This window comes from Gambusia affinis, linkage group LG04 (assembly GCF_019740435.1).
Source record: "Gambusia affinis linkage group LG04, SWU_Gaff_1.0, whole genome shotgun sequence".
NCBI classification, from domain to species: domain Eukaryota; kingdom Metazoa; phylum Chordata; class Actinopteri; order Cyprinodontiformes; family Poeciliidae; genus Gambusia; species Gambusia affinis.
Genome location: NC_057871.1, coordinates 2,695,637 through 2,714,568, shown reverse-complemented (window position 1 = coordinate 2,714,568; position 18,932 = coordinate 2,695,637). Strand labels below are relative to the sequence as shown.

Here is an 18,932-nt window from a genome sequence, read left to right as displayed (position 1 = left end):
TCCACGTCTATGACAATGGATGGTCTCCTTGCCATCACCCTAATCTTTTCCTTCCTCCGCAGATTCAAGAACAAACATGTTGGTAAAATTTAAAGACTAGTTGAAACCTAAATCCTCCAGGCTTATGAATACTTTTGGGCTTAACTGCAATGTCTTACATGTTTGCATCATATTTGCTCAATATTGAAGAGAATATTAGATTATTTGGATAAAACACAGTAATTCCCTGCAGGAAGTTAACAGTGCATTCTGTCCATAATCTGTCTGCCACCTGGTGTATTTGTGAGCAGAAAACTTCCACCGATGTTATCTATCCGTCAGTTATTTCTTTTTCGACAGACAGGTGTGAGCTGAACTCAGGTGATGGACAGTCTTTATCACTTCCAGGCAGATTGACACAAACACAACAGTGGGTGATGAATTAGGCCCAGAGAAGGAGAAGGGCGGCGCTCCAGATGCTCAGATTTCCTCCATGGTGGTCTGTTTCAACCAGATACTCGCTGCAGAAAGACACAACCTTATATCTCACAGCCCAACACTTCTCTAAACATTTCCTGTTTCTGATCAGGTGGACTTATTAATAATATTTCTTTCTATTTGCTAGAACAATAAGGAAGCTGAGTGTTAAACTCAGTCTCTCAGGGTTTGGTAGAATTAACATTTTCTGACAAAATTCACACAATAAGATGTTGCTTTAACATTTCTAGATAATGTTCTTTCCTCATGTTGTTGTAAAGTGTACCAGTCACTCCCACAGCATGACGTTACCACTACCATACCTCACAGTTTGTAAAGTGTTCTCAGGTCTGTTTTCTGTAAGATGTTATCTGTAATATTGGCTTCTTCCTCTGTGAGCGGCCTTTCAGCTCATGTCAGATTACGGTTCATTGTGGATCCTGACACTCTTACCCGTCTTGGCTGCCATTTTTGTGAGGTATTTTGTTTCTGATATGCACACTTTGCATCAAAACACACTCTGACTCTACAGGACGTAATATGAGACTCTCTAAAAGAAATGCTCTCTCCCATTATTTTCACTTTTAGCAAACAAAAATAAATCTGGTAACCCAAACTGACCTAAAACACAAAACGTTTTAAAAAAATGCTGCGTCTTTTCATTCAGTGTATGTAAATATCTGGTTTTAAATGGAGATAGTTAATGTCATGAAGATGTTAAAATTCAAACTGTCCACCAGCTAAATATAGTAACACAGCATTAAAATTAGATCTCAGAGCTTCCCAGTGGAGATCTAAATAACTCTGTACAGCAGGGGGAGACGTATCATTACCGCTTCTTTCTGCTGAGATCACCTAACTGTGCAAAAATCTAGAGTCAGACTTTTGATTATTTGTGTCTGGATCAATTGATCTCCAGGCTTTATGAAGGTCTGAGTAGTTTTTCTTTGGACTTTGTCTACGTTTTTAGTCCAGTATCTGAGGATGTTTAGAAGAATGTTTTTTCTTTGCTGCGGCCAGTGAACCATCAGGTCTCAGTTAGCGCTGCACAGACAGAAATTTCCTCACTGCTACTTTGTTGTGTCAAACAAATTCAACCTTTGCCTAATCACTTCTAAAACTTTCAGAAGCAGACAAGCGGCTCTCTGCTGTACCTTGATGAAGCAGTGAAACTGCTCCACCTGCGAGCCCGCATGGCCCAGCCGTCTCTGAAGCCGCTCCAGCGCCTGGGAACTGTGCTGGGTCAAACCCTCCATTTGCTCGGTGGCGGTCTGTTCCAGGACGGCCAAGGCCTGCTCGCCGGCGCCAACACGGGCCTGCAGGGCCTGGATCCGCTGCTCCTGAAAGAAGCAAAATAATCCACTGGAATCAAAAATACCCTTTTCATATTGGTGATAAAAGCTTCAAATATCAGCAGAAAATCTCCATGTGAAGACCAACCCAACAAATCAATGCTGCGCTTTAAATCTGTGTCTATTTCTATACCGAGCTTCAACAGAACAACTGAATTAAGTGAGAAAGAGTCAGTAGAAAGCATCAGATGTATAGATAAAACCAGATGTCTATACACCCTGAATAAAGACACATTTTGTCTCATTGTCTGTAGTTAACTCAGATCAAACATCTATTGTTTTCAGTTATTCAGAATTACCTAAAACATTTCTATTTGCGCGCTACCAAAAAACGTAGAGAACATTTTTTAGAGATTTTCTTTTGTGACTTTCTTCAGATTCAGAAGCTCACATCAGGAATAAGTATCTTTTAAACTGCATGAGTTTCTAGTAGTCATTCTATATATATGTTTTGCAGCATTTAGCAAATAGAAATAATTTTGGTAATAATTCTGACTGGGAGAAGTTTGGTGTGATTTAACCTCCGACGGTGAGTCTTATTTTTCAGTGCATGGAATTTTCTAGTCAGTAGAGTAAAGACAATAACATCCAGATAATAAACAGAATTTGCTCGTTTTCCGCCCAAAGCACAAAATAGTTCAAACTGCCTTCCTCTCTGATGAGCGACAAGCATCTGTTTCTGTGGTTTCTAACCTTTTTCTCCATGTCCTCTTTCAGTTTTGCACAGGACGCCTCATGCTGGCCTTTCTCTGTTGTTGCAATATTTAACCTCCTCTTCAGGGATTCAATCAGCGCCTTCCTGTTGGAGGCCTCATCCGACAGCGTTTTTACCTGGACAGACAGTGGGAACAGTTAAATGCACACAATTTAATTTTATACAGTATACTGTTCCCTGCAGAAGTATTCATGCCCTCCAAAGGTTAAATTTTTGTTGTCTAAATTGGATTTTTGTTTGCGAAGTTTAAATGTGAAGTGTGAGATACATTGGAAGTCAACCCTCTTTACTTTAATACCTCTAAATGAAATCCACTGCAGCTAATTGCCTGCAGATATCAGTTATTCAGTTATTGATGATAAATAAATATTTATCATTAAGATTTTTGTTACTTTCTCCACTATTTGTTACTTGACAGAATCAATAAATGTGAGTAAATTCAAAAGTATGATTAAGTGGAGTTACTGTGTGCAAGTCAATGATGTAAATCAACACATTTAAAGTTTGTGGCATCCTGAAAAATCTCATTTGAAATGGGATTGTTTTTCAAGAATACCATTTATGTTTGTGGCACTGTGAATGCCATGACACACACAAAGTAATAAATAGGATCATAATCTTGTCAGAATACTAATAGAAAAAGTCCATATTGTCCAGGTTTCACAAAAGCAGCCTGAACACCACCAGTGGAGCTGATACCAGATTTTGAGAACCACTGCTTAGGACTAAAACACATCTAATCGTTTCAGTATCTCAGACAAAATCTAGATTTAGATCCAAGGAAGAAGTTGAAGCAAGACTTGGAAATTGCTGTTTTCAGACTTTGTCTATCCAGTGTGATGGCGAATCAGCAAACATTTCAGTCCAAAGAGCTGCACAGCTGGCAGAGAAAACAAAAACCCTGCAGCTGTTTTCCAACTGAAAGGTTTGTCTACAAACTGTTGACTCAGTGCAACAGCTTTCACTCCTTTTTTTATTATTTGTAGTAAAAGCCACAGCTGTAATGACATCTAATGATGGTTGTTTCTGTGTGTGTGTGTGTGTCTCTGTGTTGCCATAGCAACAGGTCCAGGGTATCCATTAAAGACACAAAGAATAAAGTTTATAAAAAAAACATAAAGCGTCCTGGTTGTTACTTTGGCTCCGTGACACTAAGGTTGCATTCACACCAGGCCTGCATTCACTGCTTTAGTGGCTCTAAATATTTAATCAGATGGTTTTTAAAAGTGTTTTGTGAAAAGAGTTCAACTGTGACGAGACAGAGATGTTTGCCCACCTTCTTGTCCAGGTCTTCCACCTGAGCCCGATAATTTCTCTCCATGTCCTGCAGGACCTTTAATCTGGTCTTCAGGTCCTCCACCAGATGCCTTTTCATGGCCACGTCTCGCTCACCGTGGACCACCCTAAAAGAAGATGCAAAACCTTAACACAGAAATAACAGAGAACAACCAACACACACACACACACACACACACGAGTAGAGCTGGCAGACGTGGCGTCCCAACGCGCTGCATCAGCCATGACAGCTCATTATGACAACTAAATACACTGGCATGCTGCTTGGGTAAGTGGAGGAGCGTAAAACGGGGATGCATGTATAATTCTAGCTGGCATATATTAGAACAAATGCTCTGGCACCGAGCGCCGCTTTGAGTGTGACTGGGGACTCCTTTTTGACAAATGGCGTCTCGAATCAGCCGCGACTGCAACGCGGCATTTTAATGTTTATCATTTTACAGCTCAGACACATAAATGCTTCAACAGGGAGGCTTTTTACAGAGGAAGCCACTTATAAGGGAGACTTCCTGTTTGTTTCAGAGGGATTTCCCATAAGACAGGGGGGTCTGCAGCCTGTACACTCCAAACAGACGATTTTACCTTCGGTCCTGCTAAACAAAACCCGCTTAGAGCCGCTAACATCACCTGACCTTTTCAAATATGACAATTTAGAATTTTTAAAGGGGCAGTATTATGTAAAATCAACTTTTTTGAGATTTACATCATGCTATGATGTTTTTCCCTCATAAAACATTAATTGCCTTAATTTTTCATTTCCTGGTTGGACCTAGCCCCGCCTTCAAGGCACAGTTCCTCCTCAAAGCTGCAGTTTCCAAGCTGTTGCCTCACAGAGCAGTCCTCCCCCACTAAGCTCCTTCAGACTAGCCAGCAGCAATTAGCAAGCACTAGGTGGAGCTACTTTTAGTGAGGTTCTGTTGTGGAAATTCAATCCCATTATTCCATTAAGAACTCGATGATTCTTTATCAGTTTAACCAAAGTTATGAAGAGATGTTCTAAAAGGTCCAAAGAGCCACTTGTGGCTGTGGAGCCGCAAGTTGCAGAAAGACAAACAATGCCTTTTACAATGTAAATGGTTTACACCTGAACTCTAGCAATCATGCAGCGCGTGTCACTTCCTGTTTCAATAATCCTCCCTATTTACATACTTAATATTCTTGATTTCTTCTTTTAAGTGGTCTGAGTGTGTTAGCATGTTTTATTCTGTTTTCATAAAAAGCAGATATAAGGCATTTTCATGGTTGTCTAAACCGCTGGGAGCTGGAACAAATAGAATAAAGATCATAAGGATGCAGTTAATTAAGTGGATTTTTTTAATTTCAAAGATGTAGTGGCTTCTCTTCTCTCACACACACACCCACACGCGCACCCCCACACACACTCAGAGTGTTGCGTGTGTTTTAAATAAACAGATGACGCAACGATCCGGCAAATGCCTCCATGTGAGCAAATGTCCCCGTCTCTCTAGGAGGGTGGGCTGGTTAAATAAGTGTGAGCTTGTCCTATTGGAGTGACATTAAATTAAATGAGAGCCGAGTCTAGCCTGGGGACTTTGGGGGTGAGAAGGGGGAGCGCTGGCTGGTTACCCCATGGGTTTGGCCATTAATGAGAAAACCCATATTGAACCTTTCAGATGACTGTCTGCTGTTGACTTAAAGACGGAGAGCAGCAATAAGCGCCCGGCAGCTCCCCCTGCCCCGCTGCTAATGGCAATTAGACCCACAACATTTATTCTGGATGTTCTTTTTTTTCCTCCCACACCCAAAAAAGAATAGAGGATAAAAAAGAATGAGCGATATGCGGAACTTCTGCCGGATCGTATGATCTCTATTTATGAGCGATAGTGGGAGCGAGAAGACGAGAAGCCTCCGACTGCATCGCGATCGTTCGCACGTTTGTTGCCTTTGTTCTGCGCTTGTTGCTGATATTGTTCATCAAACATGCGTGTATTGTAATAACAACAGTCAGCGGTGTGCGGAGCGTTAGCGAGGAGCGAGAGAGCACTTTTCTGTGTATGTTGTTAGGAGTGAAGACAGGGTGGATGTTTCATGTGGCTGATAGACAACAGGGCTAAAGATGAAAGCAGCAGCTTCATAAATAAGGCAGGGCCATAGTGCCGGATATTGACTGAGGACATGCCGGTGTACTTTGAAATTCATTTCTTTTTTTCCTTTTTTTAACCCCCCCACCCCATCCTCTTCTTTAAGGCGAAGCAGCCTTGCTCCCCGTGCGTGTGCTGAGATGTATATTTCAGAGACGTCTAGACATGTCTTTCATTCTGAGAAAGAGTCCCTCCACGGAGGAGCAGCAGGCCGAAACTTACATCCAGAGTTGCGTTTGAGTGACAAAAAGATGATGGAGAGGCAACGGATGTCGCGAGAAAACGGAGCTGTGATCCTTAGTGCTTTGGTCGCATACAAACACGCGCCTGCGCTCGGCTCTGATCGCAAGCACAACCTGGATGTATTATTGAGAATGTCAGGCAGAGGACGGAGCACAGCGGACAAACACAACCGGAGGAAAGCCAAGTAGTTCTTTGTACCTTTCTGAAAGTGCAAATGCAAGACGTGAGTCAGATCTCAACAGTGAATCGTCTACAGCGACGCATGCGGACTTCGTAATGCAGTAAAAGCTGAACTGAGTGACTCCACAGGAGCTGCTGCCTAGTGGCGTCTTTAGCTGCTTCCCAGATTCCTCTCCATTAGCAGATCCTGTGCGGGTCCTCTGTGTTATCGTAAACATCGCAAACACAGATGTGTGTTTTCGATGTTTCGATATTTGAGGTATATTCCACAAAGGTAGCAAAATCCATTTATTGAACACAATCGATTAGATTGGCAGCTGACTGAATTCATTGATTTACGTTGCTGCATGAGCGAAGGCCGGACCTTACAAACTCCAAACAACATGGCAGCCAACGCAGTGGACAGGCGGACGTGGCGTCTGCAATCAAACTGCAAAAACACAAAATCTTACCAAGTATTTTTGGTCTAACTTTTAATGCAAATATATTAGTACACATTAAATAAGATAAAACAAATTAAAAGTAACTTGTTTTAGAATGATTAGTTCTTTATAGTTTTTATTTAACTTGTAATGAGACGTTTTTCCCATGATACAAGTGGAATAATGTTCCAGTGGAACTGGTTTTTGCAGTGAACAGAGCTACTTTGTATGAGTTTAATCTTGAGCGGCGCCTGGAGGAAATGCGTCAATCGTTTTAGCAGAATGATCATGATTTCTCAGCCCTGCAAGAATCCAGGAATTTCACTGGCAAAAGCCAAGACCGAAAAGTGCAGAAAACCTTTTCAATATTCCAATAATGTAAAAATTTTTTAAAAAGCCACAGTTTTGCAATTCCTGTGTTTCCATCAAAGAAATGAAATCAAAATCATACGTGAATAAGTCGGTTCATACATTAAGTCATTAAAAATCCTGGTGGCAACAGAAGTAAGCATGAGATATATTGATAATTCAGCCGTGGCTCTAGCGTGCATCAGCCAGCAGAGGAGACTTTGGCGTCTTATTCAGGCGTTGGTGCAAAAATTCTCTTATACTTGGAAGCAGCAACATCTGCAGGGTTTTGGGAAAATTGTTTGTGATTTTACAGAAAAGCTGTGGGTTCCACATTTTAGAATGGCAAACTACATTTTTGTGTTGCTGTTGGAGCTCTGGTGGAGCCAGCTGCACATTGTTTCAAAGAGGCCAGTGCATATAAAGAAGTGTGTTGCTGCTGTATGCAAACTATAAACAGCAGCTCTGAGAAACATACAAATGTCAACATGGCTGAAAAACCACCTCATCCTGATGAATAAATGGCTGTTTTTGCTGTGTTTCCATTAAGCCCATATTTTCTTAATTCCAATTTGCGCCATTTTATGGTCAGTGGAAAAGAAGCCACTCTGAAAGCAGAATTTCATCTCTTTGCCAATGTAGAAAACAAACTAATCAAATAATCTGAGTTGTTTTCATTATGTCTGGGCCAGCAAACACAATGAATGATGTTTCTACAGGGCAAAATGTGGCAGTACATTACAGTAACTACACCTTATTTAGACTTATTTAACTATTATTAACAGTTAACTAACCTTGAAAACCTCATCAATTAATGATGATTTGTACGTAATAAGCTGTAAATTGACACAGTTAAGACTTCAAAGACCAACGCTCTCAATGTTTATTCAGGCCAAATAACTCATGAATTAACAATTCTATATGCTGTGTATTTGTTTGTAAATCCTGAAATAAATGTACTTTCACAACAAGTGTTAGACGTTTCTTAATGGGTAGAGAAAGTTTGAATTGGCAATACACTAATCCAGAAGGCAGTAGCTAGTCACTTTAAGTGGATCAGAGTTTGGTTCCTGCCACGGACACCGACCGGCCTCGATGCCAACCAACAACAGGAAATGTACGTCTTTGGACTTCCTGAGGTGAAAACGAGCCGTTCAGTGTTGCTTTCGCTGCTATTGCACATACAGAGCTCTGTATGTGGCAGAGCACCTCGTCCCATTCAGCTTGCAGCAGCATTTACCGGTGCTGTTCCAAAATTAGAAATATCATGTTGTAAAACGTATGAGCCGCCTGATATTCAAAGTTCTGCCACAAATATGCACAACAGAAATGCAGCAAGCAGGACTTCCAAAGTTTACTTTTACCAAAAAAAAAATAATAAAAAATTTGAATTGAGCAGCAACTAGTTACATATACTTGAGTAATCTATTGGAAAAAAGGTACTTTATACTTTTGATGAGTAACTTTCTTATGAAGTATCGCTACTCTTACCTGAGTAAAGTTTCTGGAGTCTCTACTCACTGTGAGTAAATTCACTGAATGAAAAACAAACTTGTTTAGAAAGAAATTACCAGACACAAACCTGCAGCTTCTCTTAATGTTTCATAGGTTTTATATTTTAAAACTGATTTAGGAAAATCTTTTCTTTGTGTAGTTTTGTCGTGTTATTTCTATAAAGTATTTTGAGTAAAATACTTCATATTCGTATTTAGATATTTAAAATACAAAAATTTTCACACAACTTTATATTTAAGTTTTATTTTAGAAATGTCAAATAATTAATATTTTGTACTTCAGTAGCCTTTTTACCAAATACTTTATTCTTACTTGAGTAATTTCTTGAACAACTACTTTTTACTCTTAGTTGAGTAATTTCTTGTTGAAGTAGTGCTACTCTTCCTTCAGTGAAATGTTTGGATACTTTGCCCAGCTCTGTGTGGTCGCTCTGTCCGTCATTTCTGTCCAATGGGAGCAATGATCGTCAGCTGTGTGGATTTGTTTTAAAATTATAGTCTAAAAAGCGCATTGTGAAAGCAAACCTTACCAAGCAAAAAATAAATAAATGAATAAAGAAAGTTTGCCTTTGAGCTTTAATGCAGCAAAACACAGAAAAAGTTTAAGGGGTACAACTCTTTGTGTGCTTTAGCTGCTCATATTAACATCACACACTGTTTTCTTTGAGCTGCTGATGAAGCTGCAGCAGAAAGAGGCTCGCCACATGGTGGAATCAAACACAGCAGATGAGAGCTGCACAGAGTGCATTAAGACACACAGACAGAGGGATGGAGAGACAAAGAGGTGCAGGAAAAAAAAAAAAAAAAGGTGCATAGCAGAGCAACAACAACAAACAGCCGGGATCACAAAGAGGACAAGCAGCACTAATTAAGACAAAGGTGTGTAACTAACTTGTCCTGCAGCTGGCTGAGCTTGTCCTCCTTCTCCTGGAGCTGTCCGCGCAGGGCTTTGTTAGCCGCCATCTGCTTTGTGACTTCAGCGTTCGAGCTCTGGAGAGAGGGGACATGGCATGAGCGTTTGTTAATGTGTTTCAGCCTGGCTGATGGCGGGTCAAGCACAGCATGCCTTCTCATTATGGAAACAGTGGAAGGCAAGAAGGTGCTAAAAGAGGTTAAAGAGAATAATACATTTTATAAAGTGGGAAAAAAAAACACACATCTTCAATACTGAAAAAAAGGCAAGTGTAAAACATAAACATGTCTTGATTTTACATCCTAAATCATACCTCGCTGTATGTTAAAGTATTTTTTTAGTTGCAGATGCATCCTATGCTGCAAATGAACAAGCGTTCACTAAAGGAATGCTGTTACTAAATTTTAGGCCATAAAATTAAAGTTAAAAAAAGGAATTGAATCATTTAATCATTTTAATGTATTTATATATTGTATAAAAAAGTTTAAACAAAAAATCTGCATAATTAGTCAGATTTTTATCGAATAATCGTCAGACTAATCAATAGATCAATCATCAGTTGTAGCCTAATGTTAACCACTTGTGCCTACAAAACAAAGGATGTCATGATGTCAGCTTATAAAAATGATGAACTCTTGGTTTGAAGGCCGCTGTCTGCGGGGAAATGCTCCACTGCAAGCTGTTGTTAAACATGAGCTTCCGTCGCCTCCCTCTCTGTTAAGGTGTCACCTGCCATGACTTCCTGAGACGTGTGCACCGACAGCAGCAATCTGCTCGGTGACACTGATGAGCCGGCTGCTGAGAGGGTGATAATGTCGCGGCACCGCTCGCACCTCCCTCTCCGCCATGCAGGGCGCGTCGCCACTGTTACCCTCCATTTCTCATCTTTCTGACAGATACTCTGAAATAAGATCAATTGGTATGAAATGCTAATTCATGTCGAAATCACATGCAATTTCAGGTGATGCAGTGTGTAAATTAAAAAGGTGGAAAATTTTGTGCTTTTTTTTCTTCTTGCATGATCTGAAAACTAAAACCTTGACAAGAGTTTCTTGCAGAAGCTTCAAGGACTTTGAGGCTTTCAGTGAAATGTTAAAGTGCCTCAGAAATTGATATTTGATGAAGTCGGAGACTTTTTTTCTCTCAACTAAAGATGCATGTTTAATCCTCCAGTGCTGGGCTGCGGAACAGTGCTGCAGCTAAAATGGCCACAAGAATTGTAAAGAAATACACAAATTTTAACTAAGGATGTCAACATTAACGCATGCGATTAATCTAAAAAGTTTAACAAAATTAAAATGACTTAATCCAGATGAATCATATTATCACTTCTGACCTAAAAGGCTCTCATGCAGAGGGTAACTTTTGGTCCACAGAAGCAATTTCCACGATCAAGTACAGCATTCAACAATGTAGAGTCACAAAGGCAAGAGAAAAGATGAGCGATGAGAGTCTGATGTGCTAAGCAGAATTATTTCCCTTTAAAAAAATGCCACAGTGAGAGCGGCTGCCCTGTACACGGAGGTGATTCACCCAGATGCAGCCGTCACAGGTTTGAATCCCAGGTTTGATTCCTTATTGATAAAGGAACAAATAAAGTCCACTAGTGCCAAAAATTCTTTGAAAGAAAAAACAACAACAATAGCAATAAAAAAAATAAATAAATAAAAAAACAAGAAACATTGTGATGAACATTTGGAAAAAAACAAGGTAGCATGTAGCCTGCTTACTGCAACACTGAAACAATCAGTTTTAGTTAACATTTCTTGATCACGTTTGAAACAAAATACCTTTTTTTTTAAACCTTCCTGAATATTGTCATCTTCCTAAAATAACAGACTAAAGAATTTTTAGCCAAAAGTAATTTTAATCTTTTTTGACTGAATCCTTTTCTGGTAGATTTTTTTTTTTTTTTTTTGCTAAAATCACTTTTGGGAAAAAGTGACTTAGACTGTTAATTTAGGGAGATGACAATATGAAAATCTGGGAAACTGAGATGCTTGGTTATTCCATCTTAAATATTTTTGACAATGTACATTTATACATCTGATCAAAGGTAAGAATAGTAGTTAATCTAGATAAATCCCAGTGGTGGATTGTGATTAACCTGACTACATTTTGTAATCAATTGACAGAACACATTTTAACATTTAATTGTTTAGAATGTAGATATCCATGCAGATTTTCTTTAAAATCACACAAACGGATTTGACATTTTTACACTTTATTCATTCATGCCCCACAGAGCACAAAATTAGAAATGAACACATTATTTAATGCTATCATCCTATTAAGAGATTTATCCTAAGAGGCATGCACAGCAAGGTGGAGAATGACGGTAGATGATTAACTCAATAAGTCCTGACCTTAAGTTTGACTTGAAGCTGCTTGACCTCCGCCTCCAGGGACTGGAGGGCCGGTCCGGTTTTGCCCTGACAGGAACACTCAGTGTTTGCTGGTGCAGTGGGTGGTGCTGCTGGTGAAGGTGCAGGTTTTGGGGGGAGTGTAACCAGCTTCCACTGCTCCAGCTCCATCTCCAAAACCTTTTTCTGCTGCTCCACACCAGCTAGGTCAGAGGTCAGCTTCTGCAGAGATAGCCACAACAGGATTGGTGAGCTAGTCATGGCGGTGACAAAACAAATAAAAGTTGAAGTCGGGCCTTCTCGTAAAAAAGACGTGGAAATATTTATTTCTGTTTTGGAGTGGAGGGAACGGATATGCGATAACGAGCTGCAACGTATTGTTGCATGATCCGACCAACAATAACAGACTGAGCTAATGAAGGAAACTGTATCCTATTACCTGCAGTGATGCTGTAGGGCCAGGGCATATACATCCACAGAACATTGTGTGCAAACAGCACTATAAGCATTTAAATTAATAATCATGTATATTAAGATTTATGACATGTCCACAACACTGTATATCTATTCACCTGAGAGCAAATTAACTTAATCAGTTACATTTTTCTATAGGTTTGCAGCACATTTTTCACTTATAAAATTCCATCACTTTCCAGACTCAAATTCCCAGATTTTCCTGTCAATTTTTAGTAAATAAAACAGTTGACTGTAAATGTGAAGATTTTTTATTCGGAGGAAAGGCTTCAAATACGTCTAAGTATTCTGCAGACACCATAAGAAGACAAACTGAAGTTAGAAAGTAAGTGAAAATGTTAGTACGCTACTTCTAAACTAAAAAAAAATTAAAGTAGTCATTATTAAGTCAGTGGATGAAATAGTTAATTGTATTATTATGCAGTGAATAAGTTATCAGGTTAGTAACCATGTTGGTAGTTAACTGTGTAAACTAGTAAATACATATAGTAGTGAGTTGGAAAGCACACCAGTAAGTTACTATGTCAGTAAACAAGTTAGAGTAAGTTAGCTGTGAGTAAGCAGGTAGGAAAATAATTGGGGAAGCTTAGTTATTAAGTACATATGTTTGGTTTCAAGTAAGTGAGAAAGTTGTTTTTAACCTTTTTAGTTGGTAATTAAGAAAGTAAATCAGTTGTCAAGTAAGTAACTTAGTTAGTTACTGCAGAAAACGCTGAAGTATCACATGGTACAATGTATTTATCGTGGTAACTAAGTAACACCCATCATATTATTGTGTGGTTTATTATTGTGACTTCTCTTTTAGAGTTTAGGTATGTGTAATTAAAGTAAAAACATTTTAACTTCTTGGAAGAAAAAATTGCAACTAATAAGTTTAAATTAAGCTAAATAATAAATGTGTGGATTGTTGACATAACAATCTTTTAACACCATCGTTGTTACAAGAGCACAAGCTGCATGAACCTGAACTGTTGGACTGTTCACTATGATATCAGATTATTAGTTCTGCATTTGAACAACTGAGTTTAGATTAATTAATAATAATGCTATCATTTGATCAGGTACAACTCAGTGTATCAATGGTTCCAAAGAGATCAAGATAAACCACACATCTGTGGCAAATATTAAAGTGAGTTCCTGTCTTCCTTACTAGGAAATACGACCTATAATCACATCACTGCAACTTTGGCTCAATATTGCAATGATTAACTGATATGGTATTGTGTCAAACATGAAAAATGCTTAATGGCACAAATAGGAGACATGATACATGGAAATACTTCTGACCGTGTAAAGCAAAGCTGGAAAACACAGCGAGCCAACACACACGAATGAAACCACAGATTCCCAAGGGTTTGGTCTCTGCTCTGCATACATGGAGGTTATTGATATCTGGTTGCTGGCTGACACCTTTTAATAGAATCCCTCTTGTTTTAGGTTTCCTCTGCTCTGCTGAAGGCACACACGCCGCCTCCCCTGGGAGCGTGGGGGAGAAGAGTGGGGAATAAAAAGTGGGGATATGGCCCCAGTGGCAGCAGAGCACGAATTAAGAGAGGCATTGATGACACTTCCTGTAAGACAAGCTTTGATTTCACAGGCCATTTTCAGCACTGGTGAGAAATGACACTGACACAGACGGGGAGGAGGAGAGGACTCCTCTATCTGTGGCGCTCCTTTCTCTCAGTCTTATGGAATCAGCAGCAGCCGGATAAATAATCTGAATATTTGCAGAAACACACAGTGGAGCAGTGAGCAGAGCTGCTGAAAGACGGTCCTGGGCAGAAAATTATACTCAACAAACAGTAGCACAACTTCAACATATTTTTACTCATGTAAGGGTAAAAAAGTATTTGGTAAAAAGTATACTCAAGTACCGAGCAACTGATCAAATTATCAATCATTTAATCATTTAAAATAACATAATCAGACAGACTAAAAAATAAAGTTAAGAAGAAATTTTGGTATTTTAAGGACCAAAAATTAAAATCAGGCAAAATAAAATGTTTCCAAACCAGCTTCTTTCAATAAAAAAATCTTATGAAACTTTAACAAAAACTGCAGGTGTGTGTCTGGTGAATATTAGCTTTTCATTCAGTGGGTAGAAAATCCAGAAGTTTGAGGCAAGAGTGGAGAAACTTCATAATAAAACTACTCAAAAGTAAAAAGTACAGCAAAGTAAAAATACTCCTAAAAGTACATTTAAAAAAAAAAGGTTACTCAAGCAATTGTAACTGAGTAAGCGTAAATAGTCCAGGGTCTTCCTAGTGTGCATGATGTTCTCCCAAATCATGCGTGGGTTTGCATCAACACATTTCTTATGCTAGGAATTTCATTTATTATTGTCACAATAAATTTTTCTCTATTGTTTGTTCAATAAAGACATACCAATAAATTTGAAAATATGATTAACTGTAGTTTATTCACATTTTTCTATGTGACTGGTGTCCTAAAGAAAAACATTAGAAAAGGGAATGTTTTTTAAAGTTGCATTTGTTTGTGTGGCAAAGATTGCTCTGCCATCCACTTTTCTAAAGAAGCACTAATAAATAGTTCTTATCGTCACTTTTATTGTTGTAACAAAACTCCCAGAAAATATGATGATAAAACTTTACGTCCACATCACCTACCCCTACTTTATCCCACAGGTCAAAAACACAACTGTTAGTTTGATTGTCTGTAGGTGTGAGTGTGAGCATCGATGTTTGTCTCTGTTTCCCAGCATGGAAAACATGCTAACTTTATGCAGAAAAACCCTCAGGATGGGATTCTACCACCAAAACTACTATTTAAACACGGATAGTTGTATCCAGTTTAAGGTTTTAAAATGTGTGAGCTGGAAAAGCTACCTGGAAATAAAACATAATGGAAGACACAAGACAACAGTGTATGACTTTATAAGGCAGTGAGGCAGGAAAGAAGCGAAGAGGACAGAATGGCTGAAGGATCAGGAGACAGAGCAACACAAACAAGTCTCTGGGAAGCTGCCATGCTACCTATCACATGATGGCCCCTGTGGAGCCTGTCCTAAGCCAATTACAAGCAGAGTTTTAGTTGGAGAGTTGGCCAGGACCGGCTGGAACAAGTCCAAAGTCTATCACCTCTTGGCCTTTTCAGAGAGGGCAACAAGACCCGGCTTTGACCAGCCGGTCGGCTCCAACTTTCTCTGGTGGAGTGGCATTAATACTGCAGGAGGAGAGAGGAAACAAACAGGAAGACAGCAATTCCCCCTCTGTCCACTCATTCACTCCTCTTTGTGTGTGTGTGTGTGTGTGTGTGTGTGTGTGTGTGTGTGTGTGTGTGTGTGTGTGTGTGTGTGTGTGCCTCCACTGCTGTGTCTGAGTCTAAGGTCTCGCTGGGTTTCAGCAATCAGAAGCCTGGTGGGTGCACTAGGGCCACTTCCTGGGTGGCAGCGTTGGAAGGGCTGCACTCTGACTCGTGTGTACGAGTCCACCGAATTGTAACTTTACAAAAACACACACAGCCTAGTCTCTAATTATACATCCAGCTGGTGTTTGTGGCTATTCACACTACAGGAATATAGGTACTGTCTATCAGGTAAATGACTGTTTCTGCCGACATGTTAGTGAGCGCGGTTTGTTTCCTATCAGACTGATTAACCACTAAATAACTCGACAGGTGAGTGAAGCTCACCTGTAGAAAGCAGTTAGCTTGTCTCTGTTAGAAGGAGGCTGGATGAACATAACTGGGCACATTGTTTTTCATGTACAACTGGCTTGACAAGAGCAACTATAGGAGAAAACTATGATGCAGTGGTAGCAAGACGCTACAGAAGAATTTGGATTTTAATCTCAAAATTCAGACTTTTTTTCTCAGAATTTATACTTAAAATTCACAATTGTCAGAATTCAGTTTAGATATTTTCTCAGATTTCAGTCCCAGAATTTAGATCTTAATGTCAGAATTGTGACTTTAATCTCTCAAGTTAGGCTACAAAAGAGATAAAATATAGTTTATATACATTTATTTCAATTTGTTTTGATCTTGTATTAGCTCCTGCTGATGATGTGTTTTGTTTTCATGGTTGACTCTACCAAAACCTAACCGCATCATCGGCCCAGCATGCATTGCAGAGATGAAAAAACTGCGACTTCCATAATAGACAAATATAGTAAAGATAATTTTTGAAATAATTCTGAGTTTTTATGGACTTTTAGGCTAAAAGGAAAATGGCAACATATTTAGATCAACGTGTTCAACTCCCCGTTGTAAAAGTAAAGATCTTGAAATGTTGATGTTCGATGAAGCACCAAATGGTTTCGGGCCTAAACAGCCTTCAGAGTTGCTGGTCAGGTATGAACCTCTGGGTTTCCTGACTCCTCTTCAGAATCAAACAAGGCCAGGCAGCAGTTACTTTCTAAGCTCCTCAGTTCTGAAAACCTCAGATATGCAGAAACTGTTGAGACTAAAAATTCTGAACCCATAGTACATTTTCTTTTCCTCTGCTCCTTTATTTTTCTGAGAAACACTTGTGTAAAAATAAACTTGTCTTACTTGCTGCTCTCCTCTGCTCTGTGGTTGTAACCTCCACAGAAGAGAGCAGGGCTGCCAGCTGTCTCATTAAAAATGTTCACCACCTCCCCACCAAAAAAACAAACAAAAAGTGAAATATTTCCAAAGCAGCTTTTACAGTTTACTCCTGTGTTACCTGTGTGTGCTGCTTGCTGCTGTTCAGCTGCACAGTGAGCGCGTCGAGCTGCACCTTGATCACTTCATTGGCCTCTTGCTGCTCTCTAGCTGCAAGCAGAGCATCCTTCTTGGCACTTTGCAGGATGTCTATGTGGCGCTGCAGAGACTCGACGCGCTGCTGCAGAGAGGAGGAGGAGCAGCGCTGGGTCTTCGTCAGCCTCTTCTTCCTCCTCCACCTCCGTTTCTCCCCTCTTGTCCCTCGCTCCCAGGGTTCCTGCTGTTTATCATCTAACAGGGGGGAGAACATGCAGCTGCCTCAGAGGTGACGAGAGCAGGAAAACTCAGGAATCTGTTTTTAGACGCTCCGGCTGGGAGTTTACAGGCGCATGTAGACACGTATGTGCTTCATAGTTTTGGCTTTTTCATTGTAGTTCAGTTTTATTTAGCTTTTACTTTTTGTTTGTCTAATTAAATTAGTTTTAGGTCGTTTTTAGAATTTGTTTGCAAGTTTTTATTAATTAAACAATTTGTTTTAGTTAAGCTTTCATTGATAGAAATATTAGCTTTAGTTCTATTCATATTTTGGTAAATTTATAGGTGAAGAATTCAAGAAGGTCAAAGCATTGTGATGTGATTATGTACAAATCATTTTGGGCAATGAAAACTTAATAAATGTATGTGGAATTGTACCAAATGGAAAAGATTAAATACTTAAGATTTCAAAAAGCTACTTTTAGTCGATGCTGGGAAGAAGCTCTATTCATGTTAATAAGTCAGACAAGTTGGACTTGTTGGACTGTGTAATTGCTCTGTAAAAATTAATAAAATTTAAGTTAAAAAAAGTAAATAAATCATTCCATTATCATTGAACAACCAAATGACTCTGGTGTTTTATCCAAACTTTTGCCGCCACAATTGTGTGCCGCCTGGAGGATTATGGCGTGCCGTAATTCAACGACAAATTAAATTAAACTGCTGGTGTGGAAAAAATAAATCAATTTCACATCAGTTTTATATTTATACTTCATAACCATGAAAATTAAGGAAATTATTTCCGTAATTTCAATATGTTTTAGTTAGTTTTATAAACACACAACTTAGTTCTCGTTAGTCATAGTTTTTCTCTACTATTATGTTTTTATTAATTTCAGTTAACAAAAGTGTTATCTGAATTGTAGTTTTTATTATTTTGTTAGTTTTAGTTAATTATAATAAACTTGATTTTAATATGTGAAACTCCAGATATATTTAACTGCTAGAAGGATTTACACTTCTGATTCACAACTACTTAAAGAGTTGAGAGGAAAAAAATGATCAATAGCAAAGTGAAATAAAATATTTTCAAACACTTTTTGAAAAGAAAGTGAAAATCTGAAAAGTGTGGCATGTTTTTTGTGTTCAGCCCATTTGAGTCACTATATTATAAAACTGTCTTTCATTGCAGCTGCATTTGGATTCAAGTCTGGACGTCTGGACTGGAGTTCAGTGAATATTCTATATATTGAATATCTGACATTTTATCAGATGCATTATCGATTGATATTAATCATGTGCCGACTGTGATATATACTGTTATCTATTATTGTTCTGCTATAATTTAGAGGTATTAGATTGATAACTGCTCTGATTTTTACTTGTCAATCCTTTTATTTCCATTTCACATCTACGCATGTTGAAAATTGTGACTGTAACGTGACAAAATGTGGAAAACGTAAATGACTTGAACACTTCTGTGAGGTACTGTAACTGTATTTTAGTTGCTCTGGGTGTGAAAACTTGTGCTAACCTTGTTTTCTCTTGGATCCAGTCGCTGGTGCGTAGGGGCTGAAGCTCATCGACCGCCTGTAGGACTAGAAAGAAGAAGAAAGTCGGTGAGCGTGGCGATAAAATGTCGTTTAATGGAACAC

At 39.0% G+C, this 18,932-nt stretch overlaps 1 protein-coding gene across 4 annotated transcripts in view; it reads right to left on the bottom strand.

Moving 5' to 3' along the window:
• The window catches only part of cntln (centlein, centrosomal protein), a 107,793-nt gene that overhangs the window by 28,887 nt on the left and 59,974 nt on the right, over positions 1–18,932 (bottom strand). For all 4 annotated transcript variants that reach the window (XM_044113363.1, XM_044113362.1, XM_044113360.1 and 1 more), the window contains 7 exons: positions 18,812–18,875; positions 17,045–17,313; positions 11,908–12,126; positions 9,521–9,618; positions 3,800–3,926; positions 2,502–2,639; positions 1,611–1,796 (listed from right to left, as the gene is read on the bottom strand). In XM_044113363.1, the coding sequence (XP_043969298.1) occupies positions 1,611–1,796; positions 2,502–2,639; positions 3,800–3,926; positions 9,521–9,618; positions 11,908–12,126; positions 17,045–17,313; positions 18,812–18,875 (1,101 nt within the window). The remainder of the gene's footprint in view (positions 1–1,610; positions 1,797–2,501; positions 2,640–3,799; positions 3,927–9,520; positions 9,619–11,907; positions 12,127–17,044; positions 17,314–18,811; positions 18,876–18,932) is intronic.